This window comes from Lycium ferocissimum, chromosome 4, assembly GCF_029784015.1.
Source record: "Lycium ferocissimum isolate CSIRO_LF1 chromosome 4, AGI_CSIRO_Lferr_CH_V1, whole genome shotgun sequence".
NCBI classification, from domain to species: Eukaryota; Viridiplantae; Streptophyta; class Magnoliopsida; order Solanales; family Solanaceae; genus Lycium; species Lycium ferocissimum.
In genome coordinates this window covers 35,177,057-35,198,802 of record NC_081345.1, presented here as the reverse complement: position 1 = coordinate 35,198,802, position 21,746 = coordinate 35,177,057, and the positions used below count along the sequence as shown (strand labels likewise).

At 35.1% G+C, this 21,746-nt stretch overlaps 4 protein-coding genes across 4 annotated transcripts; 2 read left to right on the top strand and 2 right to left on the bottom strand.

Annotated features, from left to right (window-relative positions):
• The first annotated feature begins 937 nt into the window (after positions 1-937).
• Positions 938-4,392, top strand: LOC132052546 (11-beta-hydroxysteroid dehydrogenase A-like). The gene is made up of 6 exons (XM_059444133.1): positions 938-1,292; positions 2,024-2,216; positions 2,317-2,402; positions 2,889-3,020; positions 3,113-3,277; positions 3,946-4,392. The coding sequence occupies exons 1-6, from the start codon at positions 1,104-1,106 to the stop codon at positions 4,234-4,236; spliced, it is 1,056 nt and encodes a 351-aa protein (XP_059300116.1). The 5' UTR covers positions 938-1,103; the 3' UTR covers positions 4,237-4,392.
• A 2,195-nt stretch (positions 4,393-6,587) lies between these two features.
• Positions 6,588-13,189, top strand: LOC132052544 (DEK domain-containing chromatin-associated protein 1-like). Its single transcript, XM_059444132.1, has 11 exons — positions 6,588-7,009; positions 8,120-8,153; positions 9,213-9,292; positions 9,465-9,524; positions 9,696-9,806; positions 9,902-9,982; positions 10,114-10,189; positions 11,404-12,102; positions 12,436-12,533; positions 12,616-12,646; positions 12,743-13,189. Exons 1-11 carry the CDS (start codon positions 6,749-6,751, stop codon positions 12,901-12,903), a joined length of 1,692 nt encoding a protein of 563 aa, XP_059300115.1. The 5' UTR covers positions 6,588-6,748; the 3' UTR covers positions 12,904-13,189.
• A 1,856-nt stretch (positions 13,190-15,045) lies between these two features.
• LOC132053989 (auxin-responsive protein SAUR71-like) lies at positions 15,046-15,561 on the bottom strand. The gene has a single exon (XM_059446076.1). It carries the CDS (start codon positions 15,559-15,561, stop codon positions 15,046-15,048), a length of 516 nt encoding a protein of 171 aa, XP_059302059.1.
• Positions 15,562-20,268: 4,707 nt separating this feature from the next.
• Positions 20,269-20,784, bottom strand: LOC132053988 (auxin-responsive protein SAUR71-like). The gene has a single exon (XM_059446075.1). The coding sequence runs from the start codon at positions 20,782-20,784 to the stop codon at positions 20,269-20,271; it is 516 nt and encodes a 171-aa protein (XP_059302058.1).
• Positions 20,785-21,746: the final 962 nt, after the last annotated feature.

Here is a 21,746-nt window from a genome sequence, read left to right as displayed (position 1 = left end):
AAAGATCAACTCAAATAATATTTAAAAAGATTAATTTATTTCCTTTAATTTCACAGAAATATCATTAATTTGAGTGTATTATGTCGAAAAATTAGATAATACTTGACATTTTGTTAAAACAATATGATATAATGTACTCAACCAAGTGACATCACAATTCAACATGATTAGTGTCTTTTAATATCGTCCGCGCATCGTGCGGTACTAAGACTAGACTGTATAATAATTAAGATCTTGACCCTCTTGTCCCAAAAAAAAAACAAAAAAAAAAACGAATGACACGTAGCTTAAAATTTATTAACAGATTTTTTCAAGTAGTTGTTATACATTTTTTTCAGCGGAATAGGTGAACGGGACAATAATAAGATATATATATATATATATATATATATATATATATATATATATATATATATATATATATATATATTCGTATTTAATTCTAGAAAGAAAAAGAAAAAAAAATCTTTATTAAAAATAAAAGATTCTCACCGGAAAATACCGGATAGGGGATTATCGTTCCTTCAATACGTGATGTATGACGTTTCCCAACCCTTAAATGTTAGGGGTAAAGTAGGATTCACTTTATAGTTCAATAACAGGTTTTATCCTTTTCACGTGAGACGTTTGATGTCATTAGAAAATAATAAGTTCAAATTTAGCTGATTTTTATAATGATGAAGGTAAATTACCTCCAATTATTAATGAAAAACAATTCTAGACAAGGACCATTTTCCTCTTGTAGAATAGGAAATCGATCTCACCTATCTGATCTTGTCTGTATCTTGATCTTCCACACCAAATTAAAAGACACATCACGACCGCTTTGACTTCGAATACGTGTCATGTTGCTTCCATGCAGTGGTGCCACCAATCTAAACAGTACTATTAGTAGTAAATACAACACACCGCTTTGCCCATACCTATTCATCCCAATCTCAAACTCTCTTCTTTTGTCTTTATTTTGTGAAGGAATAAGGATAACCTTTCCTTTTTTTTTGTTTTTTCATGTCATTAAGACGTTCTGTAGTATAAGTTTTGAGTCCATAAATACAGTTTCACTCGATCTGTCTGAGCAACGTCAAGTACATAACTCATAAGCCATGTTGGTGGAACTAATTCACAAATTTCTCAACTTAGTAGCTCCTCCCTTTACCTTCTTTAGTCTGCTTCTTTTCTTGCCACCCTTTCAATTTTTCAAGTTCGTCTCCTCAATTTTTGGCACCCTTTTTAGTGAAGATGTTGCTGGAAAGGTCGTCATCATTACCGGGGCTTCCTCTGGCATCGGCGAGGTTATTTCAAGCATTTTACGTTGATAATATTCGTTTAGGCTGTAACTAATTAAGAACATTGTTAATTAAGGGTTCTTTTTGTTTATGGCCTAAGATATGATATGTGGCAGGAGTATAATGCAGGAATTAAATTATTTATCACATAAATGGATTGTTATGCATGAACATGATCATAATTCTTATCATTCATATTGGGATTGTACATGTGAAATATAATACATGGATTGCTAAGTAGGGATCACCTAAGTTAAGGAATTTTAGTATTTAGATACTCTTATATACATATTGATAATACACATTTAATCCCATATTCTATTTCCTATAGAATAATGCATAAATTCCCACGTTACTTATCTTAGTTAAATAATCCATAAGTTTACGTTTTAACTAAGTGACTATATTGTATAGAGTTTATGCAGATTCCGCGGAAACCAAGTGCCGCGGCAAAGCTAGTTGAAGAAAGGGGTTAATCCCCTTAGTTGAAAATTAGACTATGTAGATAGGGAAAAAAATATTCCGTTGAACACCTTTTCTCACAAGAAATTCTAGTGAAGTGGCTAAGAGGCTAAAAAATTGTTACATTTGAATCCCTCGTCCATAAATAATGGTCTGGCTGCATCACTGGAATAATTTATTGGTTAAACTCAAGTTATAATATTAGTTATGCAGGATCTTTCAAGTAATTACTGAATATTAAATGTAGGAAAATTAATTTTTTGTCGATTTTGCAGTATCTGGCCTATGAGTATGCGAAGAGAGGAGCATGTTTAACCCTTGCAGCCAGAAGAGAGAGGAGTTTGAATGAAGTGGCCGAAAATGCCCGTGATCTAGGGTCACCAGATGTTATAACAGTTCATGCTGATGTTTCGAAAGCTGATGACTGCAGAAGGATTGTTGATCAAACCATGAGTCACTTTGGCCGATGTCAGATTTTATTCGTTTGATTCTCGTGCTTATCATGCCTTTAAACGATTAAGCATGTTTTACGGAACCTTTTTTGTGTGTTTTTATGTTGTTAATGCAGTGGACCATCTGGTTAACAATGCTGGAGTGCACGCAATTACTCTGTTTGAAGACGTAGAAGATGTCACTGATCTTAGATCTGTCATGGTAAAGTGGAAATTAATTGATTTTGATAGTTACAAACTTACAATTTTGGCACTTCATCATGAAATTGCATATAGCAGACAGCTTGAAGTTTAACATAACAAAACCATATATGGAATTTGGTGACAATTTCCATTTTACAAATTGTGTTGATGATACTGTGCCAGATAATTTTGTTAACTAGTACTACTATATATGTGCTTCCATTATGTTAAGCTGGAAGAAGAGCTTTGGTGAATCTAAATTTAGGAGAATCCTCATTTGCTATAGTTTGTTGTGCTTAGTAACTTATATATGGATTACTATATACGTTGATGATGTAAATAGTTTTTTCACTAGGTGATTTATTGCGTTTTTAAGGTTACTAAATTAGGAATAAGTAACAGCTACCCAGTGTTGTAGGCCATTTAACTTGATGATGTAAAAAATTGTACAACTATTAGTGGACAGAAGTTAGAATTATTATTTATATGCTGTGGCATTTCACAGGACATCAACTTCTGGGGTTCTGTTTACATGACCCAGTTTGCGATTCCGTATCTTAGATATAGTGGGGGTAGGATCATTGTGCTTTCTTCAGCTGCTGCTTGGCTTCCTGCTCCAAGATCAAGCTTTTACAATGTAAGTACAAATTAAGGTATACTGCTTTTACTCTTCCATTGGAAACGGTCACATGTTATATTGATGACCCTACTCAAATTTGGTCATGGTAGGCAAGCAAAGCAGCAATATCTCAGTTCTTCGAGACGTTAAGAATTGAGTTGGGGCAGGACATCAAGATAACTCTGGTAACACCTGGCTTTGTTGAATCTGAACTAACGCAAGGCAAATACATCGGTAAGGGTGGTGATGTGGAGGTTGATCAAGGAATGAGGGATGTAAGTTTTACTCTTTGCTACTTGCTGCATTTTCGTGTGGCAGTAGATGGCAACTAGCTTGATATTGACAAGTTACTCCAAAATTATACTATCGTCAATTGTGTTCCTTTCCACGAACAATGCTTTCAAAGGATACTTATGGTTCTGGAAACCAGGTTAAATAACTGAAAAATTAAGATATTTTCTAAAAGGGAATTAACTTGACCTATATCAGTGAAAATGACTGTAGATATAGTTCTCTATACCCATCTTTTTAAGGTGACTAGCGATTTTTGTTTATTTTCCTTTTTGGGTAATCAACAATATACCGCCTGAGGTTGCTCCATATTTATGTGAAATGGCTTCTTGCTGTCAAATTGTAACGATTCTTATCAAGTTTTTCAAGAGATCCTACTATATGTATATTGAATGCGTACTGTAAACTTCTAAATCCATTTTAAAATATGAATTAATTGATAGTAGTAATTTCAGCTGAAAATGTTGAAATTTTAGTAATCATAAAGAAGGGACAGAGGAGGCGGCAGTATGCCTCTTGTATGAATATCATTGTTGGTTTGAAGTTTGATATCTTATTCGGTTAAGGTTTATGTTTCATCATTTGCTTTTACAAGTTACTCATTTTAAGCAATGTGTGTGACGAATAAAGTTGACATTAATATGTGAATCAGGTACTAATAAGCGCGACTCCAGTAGCCAAAGTCGAATCCTGTGCCAAGACAATAGTGAACAGCGCTTGTCGAGGCGAAAGATATGTGACAATACCAGCTTGGTTTCGGGTTAGCTATTTGTGGAAGGTATTTGCCCCAGAGGTATTAGAGTGGATGTACAGGCTGATGTATCTCACTGGACCGGGAACTCCACCAACGGATGCACTTAGCAAGAAAGTAGCGGATTATACTGGTGCAAAAAAGGTGTTATATCCAGAAACCATCAGAACTGGAGAAACAAAGACTGACTAATGCTGGGATGCAAGAGAAGTTTGTACATTCATGAGTTGTAAGAGTGTGTGTCTGTCCATCTGTTCCTACAAGTTGGAGTTTCCACTAGGAAGACCATTTGAACTCTGTGGTAGTTTGTATTGTCACTATAAATAAATTGGGGATGTTTCAGTTAAATTATGGTGTTGTTTATTCTCTGAAATGTTATCAAGGTGCCAACAATAGAAGAGCTGCCTTTGCAATAACTCTTTAGAAGAACAGTACAATTGTGGACTTAGAGCCTGTTTAGATGGGGCTTATTTTAGGTGCTTTTAAGTCAAAATATAGCTTTTCAACACTTTTACAGTGTTTGGGTAAAATTTAAAAAATATAGCTTTTCAACACTTTTACAGTGTTTGGGTAAAATTTAAAAAGTACTTTTAAACACCTATTTGAAGCCAAATTGACAAAAATAAGCTATAAGCTAGAATTTCTAACTAATAGCTTTTGACTTATATTAATAACGCATCAATCTTTTGAATTTTACTTAACAACATGTGAATATTTTTGGAATTTTAAATTTATATATTTTACTTTTTGATTTCATGACAGAAAGAGTTCGAAAAAAATGATTGTTTTGTGTAATTTTTTTCTAACGATCAAATAAAATCTATACGTACGTTGAGGCCAAAATTTTACTTTCTTCGTTTCAATTTGTTTTCTAAACGCAAGTTGGGACTAAGATTTTACTGTTCAAAATAAAAAAGTTATCAAATCAAGAATGAATTAACCTTGTTTTTTAAAAAAAATTTATTCTTATTAAGTGATAAAATGTCAATACTTATTTAATTAGAGGTAGTTTAGTCAAATTATCAATTTTTCTAGGAGAGTTTGTGACACTCTTTTGAACCTAAAGTACTTTTGAGTCGGGAGGAATTACTTTCTCCGTTTCAATTTATTTTTTTACATTTGAAAATATCACTTTATATATTTTGATAAATAAACTCTTTTCATTCAACATTATACATAGCATATATTTAAGATCACAAGATTTAAAAGGCATTTTTATGTTATGTGTCAATTGCCCCCTGTTATTTAATTCTTTCACTTTCTCCGTTTCAATTTGTTTTTTTACATTCTTTTTTTGTTCATTTGAAAATATCACTTTATATATTTTGATAAATAAACTCTTTTCATTCAACATTATACATAGCATATATTTAAGATCACAAGATTTAAAAGACATTTTACACCACCCACTCCCCAACCAACTATGAACGTCAATTCCATCTGTTATTTATGGGTTAAATAAGCTCTTTCACCCATTAGTATAAGCTTTAGTTGGGCTCTCATGTTTAGTTTCAGAGCCGATCCACGAGTGGGGCGGAGTGGTGATCCGTGTGTTAGGAGTGATAGCGACGGTCTGAATCCAAAAGGGATGCCAGCTGTGGCCAACAAAATTGGCGGTTCTCAAGTGGAATCGGTTGTTACATGTCAATTGTCCCTCATCGGTAAAAAGAGAAATGCTATAAGCTAACAAAATGTCTAGTTTTGCAAACTTCGAGGACATGGTTTCAAATCACGTATTCAAAAACCATATGTTTACGTAATTTGAATATCTTTAAGAAAATATTTTCTCTTATAAATATAAAAACCCCACAAGTTGAAAACTATCAAAACATTCTAATTCTTATACCATATTTTAATTTTGCCACCTCTAGTATAAGCTTTAGTTTTGCAGTGTTTCAGCTCAAAGGGGGCTGGAGGGTGATCCTAGTGGGTGCTTCTAAAGGCGGTGTTGTTCAGAAATACATAATTTTGGTTTTTGGGTTAAAGCGACCAAGATGTCCAAACGCCTACTAAATAGGCTCTCTCTAGTGTTTTTTTGGTTGGATTGTCTTATTGATTTATATTACTAACATTTTAGTTCATTATATGTATCTTTAGTTGATATTACAATTCTATTATTATCTTAATTTTCTTAGCTGTGTCGAATTAAATTAATACACATAAATTAACGTTAATGTTTTGTATTTTTACAGCTGGAAATTTGATTTCTCCGTTAAAGTTTAATAGCTTTTCTGTGGCATCCGTTAATTTTATGATTATTTAAGATAAAAACGTCAACTTTTAGCATACAGTGAGGGACTATATTCGTTACGTTATACAAAGGACCAAATAGTTACAAAGGACCAAATAGTACATTAAGGACGATTTTGATAAATTTCTCTACATAAAATCCAAAAATGAAACGGGCAGGTCACAATAGTGCTGACCCTGAAACAAAACGTGGCATTGGCGGGCAAATTGAAATCACCCTAGCCAAGATCTGCAATATTTTGAAATTCATTCAAAAAAATTCCCCCTGTTTTATTTTTGGCTCCAGATCTACCCGCCATTTTTCCAAAAGAAATTTCCCGCAAATTTTGCAGTTCGTGACACATATGGTCCAACACGACACACTACTCCTCTTATGCAACTGCTCTCCTTCACAAGAATATTTATTTTCTCTCTTTAAACACACAAAGCAAAAAACCTACAACAGATCAATTCCATGGCGGCCGAGAAAGAAACCCTGGAAGAGAAAGAAACAATCCAGCAAGAAGAGAAAGCAAAACAGAATGGCGAAGTAGAGAAAAAAGATGAAAAGGAAGAAAGAAAAGTTGAAGATAATAAAGAGGAAGGGAAGAGTGACGATGGGAATTCCCCAAAAACACCGGGTTCCAGGCCCACAAGGGAAAGGAAGACAGTGGAGAGGTATTTTGAGTCTTTGGCTGCTAGAGGTTCTGCAACTAAGCCTTTAACAATTGACAAGGTATAATTTAGAAAATTTACTTACTTCATTGTTATAGAGATAAAGGAAGGATCTTTTTTGCTATTCCTCTTCCTCTATCCCAATTTATGTGATACAGTTTGGATCTCCAAGAAATTTTTTGACTGCAATTTATTCGTATGCCCTTTAAATTGTTAAATATTGTGACTTATGGTAGTATTTTTTTGTGTAGATTTTAAATATGTCAAAAAAAAAACTTAAAGATTGTATGTATTAATTCAACGTCAAAATTTAGAAGTTTGAATGTCGAAATTCCAATTGTGTCACATAAGTTGGGATAGAGGGAGTACTAATTAATGAGAGGCAAGGCTTTTATCTGGTTTTATTGATCAATTATGCTTCAATATCAAACTAGCTATGGTTGTATATTCAAAAGTTAAACTAATTTTAATAAAGGACTGATCTGCCAAACTAGAAATATGAGGATCTTTGATATCCATGACCATTTTGGGTTTAGAGGATTCATAATGTTATGACTATTTTAGCAACCTGCCTCTGATCTGTTTTGGATTTTCTTGATTCATTTATTTTTTGTCAAAGTTTGGTTTTTGTTGATACATTGAAGAAGATGGAAAAAGGTACCGTAAGTTCTGGTTATAAGAAAAGTGGAATCATTAATATCCCTGTGAAAAGAAGACTAAGAAAAAATAGCTATGCACCAATTCTAGTGCACATTCTTTCCTTTTGTTTTGATGTTTTATCCTTTCTTTGGAGACAATTAAGATCCTTGCTCATTGCATGTTCTATCTTGACGTCTAAGGTAATTTGCGCATAGAAAGAAAAAGAAAGAACTGACTAAATTCCTCAGAAGACTCATTTCTGATATTATCATACTATTGCCCGTATCACTATACCTTTTCAATTTGTTAAGGGTTGGTTTCCTGTCCCTTCTTTGTATTCCTTCAACTAAGAAATTGAACCGAGGGAACTAGATAATTGTGTGGCACTTTCTTGCAAGTTTTGTGGTTCGGTCTTGGGAACAAGTGCTATTGTAATGTCTTATTTCAATTTTTAGCATAAATGTTACTAGCATTCAATTTTTTTTTTTTTTTTTTTGGAATTCCCTCTTATTATTCTGGTGTTTAAATGCAGGGTCAAGGTACTCAGCTGAAGGACATCCCAAATGGTACAACTTTTTCTTATTGCAGAATCACTTTTTCCCTTATTGGAGTCAGCCTTTGCTTTGTTTGATTTTATGTATATGAAATCAATATTATCTTAGAGAACAAACAAGGTTTAGTTAAATACCACTTGGCGAATATTCACTGAGATTGTAACATCCATTTAGTTCTCTTGCCACTGAGATTGTAACATATGCTTCTTGTGTTTTGATTCTTGTATTTTCAGTTTGTGCTGGTTGCTAATTATATTTTGCAGCAGTTGCTTGTGTTTCTAACTTTGATGAGTAATGAACATTGTGAGGTTATTGCTTTGTTTCATTTACCCCTAGTTTATTTCTTTCGAAGAGGAGGGATTGTACCCTTTACTTTTTCTAATATCCATATGAGCATAGGACAGTATACAGACATCACAGAAAAATAGGCGTGCTTAACAAATCCCATTTGACTCACTGGAAGAATGGAACAACCTAGCTTAAGTACAGCAGTTTGTTTCTTTTCTTTTATTTTTTCTTCTCAAATAAGAGGTATGATCTTTGTTATAAAGAAATAAAGAGGTATGATCGTATAAAAAGTTTATATTTGCATATCTGTCGACACAGATACTGCATGCAGCTTTGTTACCAGCTCAGGTTGACTGACTACTAGCTGCATAATTTATACTTGATATCCAACATTTTTCATAATCTGTTGTGTCGTACTATCTTATGACACTGTCTTTAATCTTCCTTTTAAGCCTTTGCTCTTGGTACCTGGTTCTAGAATAGGATTCGTCAATATGACTTACCTACAAAACAAAAGGATCTATTAAGACAACGAGAGGAAGTAGCGGTTAGACATATTAAATTATTTAGGTTTACTCCCTCTCTTGTGGTCTGGTTATCTATTTTATGTACTAGCAAATTTTGAGTTATTCTATCTCTTCGTCATGCTCATGGAATTTATTTTTGTGTTCGCTTATTTACATTTGATTGTCTTTTGCCTTTCTTTTGGTATGAGTAAATTTATGGAACAACATTGTGTGTAAATAATTCCATTGACAACTATTTTATTGTGAAATATTTCAGTGGCATATATGTTGTCCAAGAGAAAATCGGATGACAACCTGCAGACACTTCACAGTATCCTTTATGGCAAGAAAACAAAGGTCATAGCCTTCTTCACGCCTGCATTTTTTAATCCCTAAAGGCCTAAACCTTGATGCCCCTTCTTGCACACTCTCTATCCATCTCTTCAACTCACAACCGTGTAATTTTTGGGTTATGGTAGTATTGCTTCCTAATCTTTTAAGTCTTAAATGAAGTCCTTGTCATTTGCAGGCACAAAATGTGAAGAAAAACATAGGGCAGTTTTCTGGATATGTTTGGGTCGAAAATGAGGTAGTTAGTCTCTCTCCTTTCCTATATCTCGTGATTCATCATTGTTCTTTTTTTTTCTTTTTTCTTGGCGATTTGACATATTGGCATGGTTTACAGAAGTAATAACATCAAATGACTTTATGATACATGAATGGCATGTATTTTGTGTAATTTCTGTTTCTTTCTCAACAGGAAAAACAGAGGGCAAAAATCAAAGAGAAGCTTGACAAGTGTGTCAAAGAAAAGCTACTGCTTTTTTGTGATATACTCAATATCCCAATTAGTAGATCTGCAGCAAGGAAGGCATGTGTTAACAATGGCTTTGCTGTTTGCTGTCTTATCCACTACAGCAAATGTATGTTCTGCTAATTATTATTGTTGAATATTTCAATTTGCAGGATGAGCTCACCGTCAAGTTATTAGACTTCTTGGTATCTCCTCATAGTACGACCGACTCGTTGCTTGCTGAGAAGGAACAGGTACAGCTGAGCCTGCATTTTCTGCTTCCTCTTTTTCATGGTGTTGACTTTTGTTTTGACTTTGATATCCTTTTGTCATATGTTTATCATAGTGTAGTTATTCCTATTATTATGTTTCATGTTGATCTCAGAAGGGTAAGAAGCGAAAATCGAAGGGCAAAACTTCCAAAAGCAAAGGTTCTGCAGACAAAGCTGCAGCAAAGGTTAGTGCTCTTTTAATAACTTCCTTCTCTTCAAAGGGACTACAGCCTGATAATGCAAAAAAATTGTAGTTTTACAATATTATTACTCTGAATTTCAAAGTAATGGTTTTTGTAAGCCTCTGTATTTTTTGCGCCGAATGGTGTTGCATGACAATCAATTCCCAGAAAAGGCAAAATAATTAGCAATTAGGTTATTTCTTCGCATCTTCCTATGTCTTGGTAGGTGGAGTTACTCTGTATTTGTATTGAAGGAGGATGCAAGTATTTGGTGGAAAAGTTGAGTTATGTGCAAATTAGTCTGGCCACCGCTGTTGTCCAAAAAACAAATTGAGAACTTTTAAATTCTATTGTCCAAAAAGAAAGAAAAGAAGAAAGAAAAAGAACGAATAACTTCTTTTCAGACATGATAATCGGAATAGGGAATCTCACTTTTCTGGTTCATCCAACTTGTGATTGAGCTATGGATCTTTGTAGAATCTTTTTGAAACTGATAGCCCTAAATTCCTTTGACTTTAGGAGGGAAAAGGAATGAGGCTTTGAAAGCATAGTGTCTTCGTCCTTTCCTCAACATTCTTCTTAGAAACACTCTCATGGAGAGAGGACAGACATACTACTCTAAGTGATGCTCCTGCTGCTTGTGGCAAGTGATAAAGAAAAGGGGAGAGTTTAGGATCAATGGCTACCAGGAAAATTGATTATCTGTCAATCCAGGGACTTTTAAAGGCTGCTTTTACCCAGCATAAATGATCTTATGGACTCCCTATACGTATATAACTTATAGAACAACATCAGTTTACCTCTAAAGGGGTACAATAATGGTTAGGGTTTTAAGACTAACAAGTGGCACAATCACATTCTTAAGAAACCTTTATTATTTTGAAATTTGTATATACTTCTTCTTCAATGCATGTTGGAATAGAGAGATGCTAAAAATAGTATATTATCAAATGCATATAGAGTAAGTTGATACATGTCTTTCTAATTTTATCAGTTGTAGATTGCTTGATTCCAATGTGCCCTAAAAGAGAAAACTATACTTGATTTCATCTATTGCCTTAAAACTTTGTTTTCACAAGCTGAGGGTGTGTAATTGCCGATACATAATTGGGCACATCTTGAAATTTTAGCTGTTGTTTTTTCTGCAAATGCCTGTCATATGTCTTGCTGGAAATGTGATTCTTCTCTTATGTTCAAAGCAGAAGAATCAGAAATCTTCAGGGGAGAAGCGCAAGAGGTCGCCCAAAATAGAGGAAGAAGAATCTGATGACGAACTATTGAGTACCAGAGATGAATCCGGGGATGACAATGATGATGAGGAAGCCAATGAAGTAGGAAGTGATCAGGAAGAGAGTGGTTCAGAGGAAGAGGAAGAGAAACCAAAGAAAAAGAAGTCTAAAGGGAAAGAAATAGGAAGTGATCAGGAAGAGAGTGGTTCAGAGAACGAGGAAGAGAAGCCAAAGAAAAAGAAGTCTAAAGGGAAAGAAGTAGGAAGTGATCAGGAAGAGAGTGGTTCAGAGGAAGAGAAACCAAAGAAAAAGAAGTCTAAAGGGAAAGAAGTAGGAAGTAATCAGGCAGAGAGTGGTTCAGAGAAAGAGGAAGAGGAAGAGAAACCAAAGAAAAAGAAGTCTAATGGGAATGTTTCTTTAAAGAAGGATTCTGGAAAGAAAGTTATAGAGAAGCCCAAGTCTGTGAAAAAGGATAACCCTGCTAAATCCCCCAAAAGTTCGACTAAATCTACCAAAGTGTCTTCAAGCACAGCTTCCAAAAGAGGTGCTTCTGGTGCTGCTTCACTAGCATCACCTAAGAAACAAAAAGTTGAAAAGAAAAGTCATAAAGAAGAAAATGGGACTGTGAAGGAAAATGCTTCAAGCAAGAAACAATCAACCAAGTCTCCTGTTAAGGTTTCTGAGAAGGAAGGTGAGTAACTTTCTGTTTATTCATTGGTGATTCAATATAAGCTCTTTTATTCCTCTTTTATAAAGATAAAAAATCTATGTTTTTTGTTTTGTTTTTGAGATATTGGTTTGAGGAATGGAGTTTCATCATACAATGTGGAGTGGCCTCTTCAATATTTTCAATCAACTAAAATGATATGCCATTCTATTGAGCTTTTTCATCCAAAATCTGATGTTAACCTACAAATATTTAGTATTCAGGAATGAACATACAAGTTTATTAAATCTCTGAGTCCCTTATTCGTCTTATGTCTTCTATCATTTTTGAAAGTTGTTTCAAAATCTTCTGGAATAGGAAAAGAAAAAAGCAACAAAAAGGCCAAGGCAGAGCCCAGCAATGAAGAAATTCATGCAGCAGTTGTAAATATACTGAAAGAAGTGGATTTTAATTCGGTAAGTAATACTTGTTGTGTTAAATACATATGAACATGAACTTTTCTTATTAATCGGGTTTGTTGCACTCTTCGAAACACAGGCAACTTTATCTGATATCATCCGACAACTAGGTATGACCTAAGAAACTCTCATATTGATTGTTCTTAAAAAATTAATAGTACTGCTTCTCATTTGGTGACTGACTGCGTAGTTGGGGTTCATTTCAGGTAGCCATTTCGATATAGATTTGATGCATAGGAAAGCGGAGGTAAAGGCTATAATCACCGATGTAATAAATAACATGAGTGATGAGGAAGAAGGGGATGACCCTGAGGCTGGGGATGAAGATGATGAAGAGAAAAATGAAGGTGATGATAGTGATGCTTAGTTTATGAGTCAAGTATAAGGGATAGTGATATGGTACCATACAGCTCGTTGGTTGTTTTCATTTATAATTTTAGTTGGATATAACTTACAAGATGGTGGCCCCAATGGGTTGGTCTGTAAGGCATTTCTTTTATCTTTGCTTATTCTATAGTTAACCTTTGAATTTCTTTTAAAGCAAACATTCTACCATCTGATGCTGAACTCGTAGTTTTCAATTTGTTGTGTTTATGTAATTTATGTAAAACAATCAAAGTTGACAATTGGTCAGATGTATGGTATGGCAAAAATGTGTATTAAGTTAGTCTTGAACAAAATTATGGAAGCCTCAAACTCTTGCTGCGCTTCGCTTAATATGTGAATCTGCAGATGTTTTATGTTGAATTCAGTTGGATAATTGTGTTTAGCCAAATGTTAATCATTATCTTTTGGTGCATGGTATAAAGCTTTATATTCAATCTTAGATTTTTGTATATGTTTGGTAGAAGGTATAAATTTATTTGAGATAAATTTATAATCGCTTGTGCACCAAACAAAGATAAATCCGATGTGGCATCTCCATTGGGAACTTTTTCAGTTTTGAGTCCAACCTGAGATCTTTATGCATCCCACCACCAACCTTTGGATATACTTTCTTATACCACTTATCCCTACTATTTTATATTAAATCTTTAAAATTGGCATCTATACCATCTCCAGATGGTATAAAATAGTCCCAAGATATAGGATAAATTAGTCTCGGGATTATAATCCCGGGATAATTTTGGCCATGCACCAAACGACCACTTAATAGTTCTTTAATCAACTATCCGATGTGGCAACCTGGTATCTCCCTATTGGGAACTTTTTCATTTTGAGGACTCAACCTGAGATCTTTATGCATCCCACCACCAACCTTTGGTGGTCAACCGGTCATTACATTTTTTCTTAATTAGCTTTCTTGTGTTAGCCCATAAAAACATAACCCTTCAAGTTTGGGTTGGTCATTGACCCATCCATTTTAGTCCAATCCATTTTAGCCCATCTAAACATTGAACTGATATATATCCCTATCCCAAGTTGAGCTAAATGCAATTAACTAAACATTGGATTGATATCTATCTCAAATTGACCCATAGAAATCTTGTCAAAATATTTCAGAAAGATATTTTTTTATTTGATATCTTATATATGAATATAATAACGCAAAAATAGTGCTATTAAAATTTAAAAAATTATAAAAGAACAAACAAAGAAATTAAAACTTAATAAAATTGGACGGGTTGGGTTTGAACCCTTTTTTAGTCAATTTCAACCCAAATAACTTTTGTCCCATTCATTTATTAATTCGGCTCATTTTAACCCTCCCAAATCCAACCCAACCTGATAATTAGACACCCCTAACTACAACTGATAGTACCCCACAACTTGTGCAATTTACACGCACATGCATATTCAAAAAGACCTGGCAATTCGCACGAATGCCCTTATTTTGGGGTGGTCTTTAATTTTTGCCCTTCGTCTAATACCATGAGGTTTGGGGTTCGAACCCCGGCCTAGTTAAAAATAAAAATAAAAATCGCAAGGTAGAATTTTGTAGCAAAGTTAGGCCTATTCGGGCAAAAGTTAGGCCTCAGGCAGAGTTTTGCAGGCCAGAGTTAGGCCTCAGACATAGTTTTGCAAGCCAAAGTTAGGCCTTAAGCATAGTTTTGCAAGCCATCAGGCATAGTTTGCTCGCAAACTCTACCTGCAGGCAGAATTTTGAATGCAAAACTCTCCCTGCAAGCCGAAGTTTTGCAAGGCAAAGTTAGTCCTTAGGCATAGTTTTGCAAGCCATCAAGCATAAACTCCTGCAAACTCTCCCTTATGGCAGAGTTTGCCTTCAGGCATAAGGCAAACTATGCACGATAGGGCAGAGGCAAACTCTGCCTAGTGAATCTAAACCTCTGCCTTGCGATTTTTTTTTTCTTTCTGAGCGGGGGTACGAACCCGAAACCCATAGATTTTTAGGCAAAGGCCAAAAACTAAAGATTTCAAATTTGAGGGACAAAAATTAAAGACCAGTGCTTTTGAAGGGCAATCCGCACAAAAAAAAAACAAACAAAAGGACCACAAATCAATATTCCTTTTTAGTAGACTTCTCATATACAGTTAATTAAAAGGCCACCTAATTAAAACTGTTGAGCTTGAGCATTCTTGGTGTAGTGAGAATCCCATAAGAGCCATAATCCTTGCCCATTTCTCCAATCTTCAAACGCTTAGCTGGACTAAATGGGCTGCATGAGCCATAAGGAAGCCCACTCCCTGGCCCAATAGTCTCTTTGTCACTATCCATCTCGCCCAATACTTTGTAAAAAGAATTAATATCACAAGGAAGCAAAATTGGTCCTTGGTTATCATAACCATATTCCATTTCAGCATCTTCAAGCAACATCTTGAACAATGGATGGTTTGCATATTTTGCCTTGATTATAAACTTCTCTTTCTCGGGTCCAACGTACACATAAAAACAGCCTTGGGGTGCAAGTACTACTGGACTCTTTGGTTTGCCATTGCTGTTCCATGATTTGCTCTTGGACAACAAATTCGTTCGACTTCTCCTCTTCATCGATAAATAACGCTTCATTTTCTTGAGTATCGACGAGTTTGGATTCTTCTTTCCCTTGGCCATTTCACTGTCCATTCGCTTTCTAAAGAACTCAAGAGTTCAAATGAAAGGATGGAACAAAAAGAAAAGGAAAAAAATAAATAAAAATTGGATGGACTTGTAGATATATTTAGCCTCTATCATATGCTAAATTAGCATAAACCTAGTTTTTATTCTAGTTGGATTGCTCATACTTTTGAGCATCCAAATAACAGATGCGAATTTTTGAGAAGTGGTGGTGATGCAGAAGGCATAAAAGAATGCGAAAAGAGAGTTGTGAGCTAGTTACTAGCTGGCTAATTTATGTATAAGAAAGGTCACTAAGTTGTATGGAGTAGAGCCATACCCAAATAGATACTACAGTACGTATTTATTATATCCTCTAATGATACATCCAAGTTCCAACAGTCAACGGGGATAAATTAAAGTTTAGTTTGAAGAAGGGTATGGTTTATTAAATTGAGGACAAAAGAGAGAAGGCCACTTTCAGTGAAGTCAACATCTAGGAGTAATGGACAAATGATTGAACAAATGATAAGTTGCATTCTTATTTTGTTATGTCATTCACTTTTGGTTTTTTATTGTTTTGATTATTTCATAAATAGTACTCATGTAGTTGTTGAGTCGGCAACGTAAAAGAACGCGTGATTTGAGTAGCACTAATTTGTGGTCCTGTGGACATTGTAAATTCCAGGCTTTACTTACTTTTGATCTATAAAGATTACATCAGCTAATTATTTTCGTTCCTTATTCATGTATCTATCTGCATTTAGTTCTATTACACATAGTCCTTGATTATCTACGTTTCAAGTTTCAGTTCTTCGAAGTTCTATGTAAACTCCAAGATTGAATACCGTACTGAACTATTATTTAGTTCCTTTTGGCGTCTTTTATTATTACAGTAGTTTTTATGTTAACAACATTTGACGTTTACTTTTATACATTGCCAGGTTACCTAAAAATAACAGGTAGCTGTCCATAAGGAGTGATATTAACGTAAAAAATAAGGCACGTAATTATCTACTGGAATAGGTTAAAACATTAATAGTACTGTTAATGTACGTGGATTAATTTCATTTTTCTTTTGTAGTTAAACTTTTCTCTTGTTGAACGATCCGTAGCCACGTACCATTTCTTAAAGTATAAATATCCAGCAACCTAGCTAGAATATGCAGACCCGGGGAATATGTTCAGTATATACCAATAGTTGAAGAAAAATAAAGTATATACCAAGATTCAAATTTTGAAAACACAGATGGAGTTGACACGCAATAGTCACAATTTTAGCATATTCGGGTATTGGCCAGTGTCTTCCCTTCACGTTATACTAAAAAAAGTATTATCTAAATCAAGTTCAAGAAGCTTGACAATTTGTTGGTGTTGTTGGAGTGGGTTTAATTTGCAATTGTTTTAGTATATTAAATAACAGAAAGATAGATAGTAACATCTGCATTTCTCTTGCTGACTATAATTGAATGTTCTACGATTTTTTTTTTTTTTTTTTTTTTTTTTTAAATATAGTTAATATTACCAAAATACTAGACAATGAGAGCCCGCTTTTTAAGAAAATAAGTACATCTCCGTTGATTGTGTAATTCCCCAACCAAAAAGAAGACAAGTCACCTCTTAGACATTACGTTTGTTTGATACGTGATACATCGATCGGTATTGAATTAACTCTATTATATTTGTGATATTTTTCATTCTCAAGTGAATTGCCATTTTCAGTGTTATAAATGTTTAGTTGTCTCTTACCGCGATAGGCAGCTTAATCCGCTCATGATGATAAATGTTTCCTTGCTTAGTGTCTTCAAGTAGAGCTTCCAAAATAGGTTCTTCTGGTGGTGCTGATTCACTAGCTTTACCTAAGAAACAAAAGTCGAAAAGAAAAGTCATACAGAAGAAAATGGGATTGCGAAGGGAAATGCTTCAAACAAGAAAAAATCAACCAACCTGCTAAGGTTTCTGAAAAGGGGAGTAACCTTCTGTTTATTCTCAAGTGATTCTATATGCCCGTTTAATTCGTTAAGATGGGGACTTTACATTATTTGTTATATTCTTGAGATGTTGGTTTGAGGAATGGTGTTTCGTCATATAATGTTGAGTGGCCCCTTTAGCGTCTTCAATCAACTAAAATGATATGCCATTCTATTGAACTTTTAATATGTCGGTGATCATCCAATATCTTCACCTATAATATTTAGCATTCAGGGATAAATGTGCAAGGTAATTACAACTCTGAATCTCTTTTGTAGTTTATATATCTTCTATTGTTTTTTAAAGTTATTTCAAAATCTCATGGAATAGGAAAAGAAAAAAAGTGACAAGAAGGCCAACGCGGAGCCCAGCAATGAAGAAATTCATGCAGCAGACGTAAATATTCTGAAAGAAGTGGATTTTAATTCTGTAAGTGATGTTGCGTTAAATACATGTAACATGAACTTTTCTTACTAATCAGGTCTGTTGCACTCTCCGAAATTCAGGGAACTTTATCTGATATCATCCGGCAAGTAGGTATGACCCAGGAAACTCTCATATTGCTTGTTCTTATTAAAATAACGGATAGCACTGCTCTCTCATTTGGTGACTGACCCCGTAGCTTGATTTCATTTCAGGTAGCCTAGGAAAGGGGAGGTGAAAGCTATAACCACTGATGTAATAAATAGGAAATTCATAAAATTTACTGAGCCCAGCAATGAAGAAACTATGCAGCAGACGCAAATATTCTGAAAGAAGGGATTTTAAAAGTGATGTTGCGTTAAATACATGTAACATGAACTTTCTGTAATCAGGTCTTTGCATCAGACATGCCCTTATATTGCTTGTTCTTAATAAAGTTGTTATATTACCCTCAGCCCTAACGATCCTCCAACGTGGCATGGCCACGTCATTTAAAAATTCCATGTCACCTGCCACATAAATTGTAACGGACCCGTCCCCAACTTCTCAACCGACCCACCCATCTGACCCGACCCAACACCACCACCCCCTGCGTTGGCCGCCTCCACCTCCCCACTTTTTTACCAAACCCATAACTTCAAAATTAGATTAGCTTAGATCTCTACTTAGTGCTCTAAAATGCAGCAAAAAGAAAAAGAAAGGGACAGCAAATTGGAGATTATGCTTCACGAAAAAAGAAGAAGATCTGGGTCTGGTTAATCTTTATTAATTAGCATATTCAAATTGGAAATAAGACTGATGTTCATAAATGAAAAAACAGTGTAACTGCCATTTCCGGCATCATCGTTGGCAGCGTTGCAGCGAGTTACGGTGGAAGATCGCACTACTTCTCCTTCTTCTTCTCGGCCACTGTCACCGCCGCCGGTTAATGTACTAAAAATTAACCCATTACTTTCCCACTTTTTTACCCAAATCCATAACTTCTCCACCAATTAAACAAGACCCACCATTTCTTCCCCTTACCTTCCCCATAGTGGCGGCCAACGGAGGTGGTGGTGGCGGCGAGTCGGGTCAGATGGGTGGGTCGTTTGAGAAGTTGGAGACGGATGTTACAGCTTATGTGGCGGGTGACATGGAAATTTTTAAATGACGTGGCCACGTCACGTTGGAGAAACGTTAGGGCTGAGGGTAAATATAACAACTTTATGAACGGTAAGGGCATGTTTGATAAGACCAACTTACTAGGGAAAAATATGAACCTTTTCTCAAAATACAGGGTAAATTTGGCCCTTTTACCTAATAAATAATATGAGCATGAGGAAGAACGGGATGACCCTGAGGCTGGGGATGAAGAAAAAAAAAGTATGGTGATGATAGTGATGCTTAATATATGAGCCAAGTAGAAGAACAGGGACAAGGTATACTAGACAGCATGTTAGTTGTTTTTATTTATACTTTTAGCTGGATATAAGATGACCCTGATTGGGTTCGTCTGTATGTAAGGCATTTGTTTTATCTTTGCTTATTCTGTAGTGTTCAACATATGCATTTCTTTAACACAAACCCTGTACCATACAAATGATGCCTAAAATCATGGTTTTCAATTTCTTGTATTTATGTAAAACTATCAAAGTTGACAGTTGTTCAGATGTCTGATGTGGCCTACTAAGAATGTGTATTGAGTTGGTCTTGAACAAATTTTGCAAAGCGTCAAGTATGGTATGAGGTTTTCTTGTTGTTGCTGCACTTATATTTGCTTAATATGTGAATCTGCAGATGTTTTATGTTGAAATTTTGGATAATTGTATTTAACCAAATCTTAGTCACTGTAGTTCTTCAACCATTGTGTTAGATTGGCATAATACATAAACAAACGTAAAGAAAATTTCATAGGATGTGGATGCGCTCTCCAACTTTGGGTTTTGCACAAAGAGTACGCCGAGCATGCAAGTTGTTGCACAAGGGTCACGTGTTCAGCACATGCGAGTGGAGTGCTTTATGTTTATGTATCCAGAATGGAGAAGCATGTGGGAAGTTAAGAGCTTTGTATTATGCCTGTCGACCATAAACAACAATATGGTTCTTTCCTATCAGGAATATTTTCATTTTCTCAAAACTCGAACTAGAGACTATTTGTTAAGGGTGAACGGATCTTATTCATCCCACTGCAGCCCTGGGTGGTGATCACTTGTTTTCTTAATTAGCACAGCCCCCAGGCAATTTACAATAAGAACACAAACATATTATTCACTGTAACTAGTAGTACCCCACAACTTAGGCAATTTACAAACGTCCCACATGCATATTAAAAAATGATCAAAGAGAAATATTTTCTCTCTAAAGTCATATGCAGTTAAAACTGTTGAGCTTGAGCATTCTTGGTGTAGTGAGAATACCATAAGAGCCATAACCCTTGCCCATTTCTCCATTGCCCAAACGCCTTGCAGGACTAAATGGGCTACATGAGGCAAATCCACACCCTGGCCCATTAATCTCCTTGTCACTATCCATCTGGCCCAATACTTTGTGAAAAAGATTGACATCACAAGGAAGTAAAATGGGTCCCTGGCTATCATAGCCATATTCCATCTCAGCATCTTCAAGCAACATCTTGAATAATGGATGATTTGCATATTTGGCCTTGATTATGAACTTTTCTTTCTCAGGCCCAACGTACACATAAAAACAGCCTTGGGGTGCCAGTACTACTGGACTCTTTGCTTTTCTACCACTGTGCCATGATTTACTCTTGGACAACATGATCGTTGGACTTCCTTTCTTCATCGATAAATATCGCTCCAATTTCTTGAGTATCGTTGAGTTTGAATTCTTCTTCCCCTTGTCCATTTCAATATCCATTCACTTTCTCAAGGACTCAAGAATAGGTTTGCAAACAAATGGGGTGTGGGCACAACTAGGCTACGGCTTTTACCAGATATGAGTTCAAGCGATCCAAGTTACCGCGAAAAGTCAGCTTCACCTGTAACCTTAAGAAATATAGAAAGTTGCCCGGAATTCCTGCGTTCCCTACTATTCGTTCCCAAGGGAGGAGGAAACAGAAAAGGAAAAAAAGAAAAAGGGAAACAAAGTTTTTAGGTTTTAATTGATTGGATGTGCTTATAGATATATTTAGCCTCTATCATAGGCTAAATTTTGCATAAACCTAGTTTTTATTCTAGTTGGATTGCTCATTCTTTTGAGTACACAAATAAGAGAAAGCATTCTTTAGAACTTGTGGTGGTGAAGGAGGCATAAAAAGAATAGGAAAAGAGAGTTGTGAGGTATAGGTTACTAACTGGCCAATATATGTATAGGAAAGGTCACTTAGTTATATAGAGCCATACCCAAATAGATACTACTATTGTCTATTTACTAGTATCGTCTAATAATATTTGAAACAGTCAACGGAGATAAAGCCTTTAGTTTAGTTTAAAGTGGCTTATTGAATTCCAATATGGACAAAAGAGAGATGGCCACTTTCAGTGTATTCAACGTCATTAGGACTAATGGACAATGATTGAGCAAATATTAAATTGTTTTCAATAAAAACATTTTTTTTTATGTCGACAATCAGTTTTTTTTTTTTATAGTTATGACTATTCCATATATGGTACGTAGTTGTTAAGTCGGCAACGTAATAGAACGTGTGCTTTGAGTAGCCCTAACATGTGGACGTTTTATTAGTAAACTCCAGGCTTTACTTAATTTTGATCTAAAAAGATTACCTCAGCTAATTAATAGGACTACTACTTTTTTTCGTTCCTAGTCATGCATCTATTTGCGTTTTAGTTCCATTACACACAGTTCTCGATTATCTTATT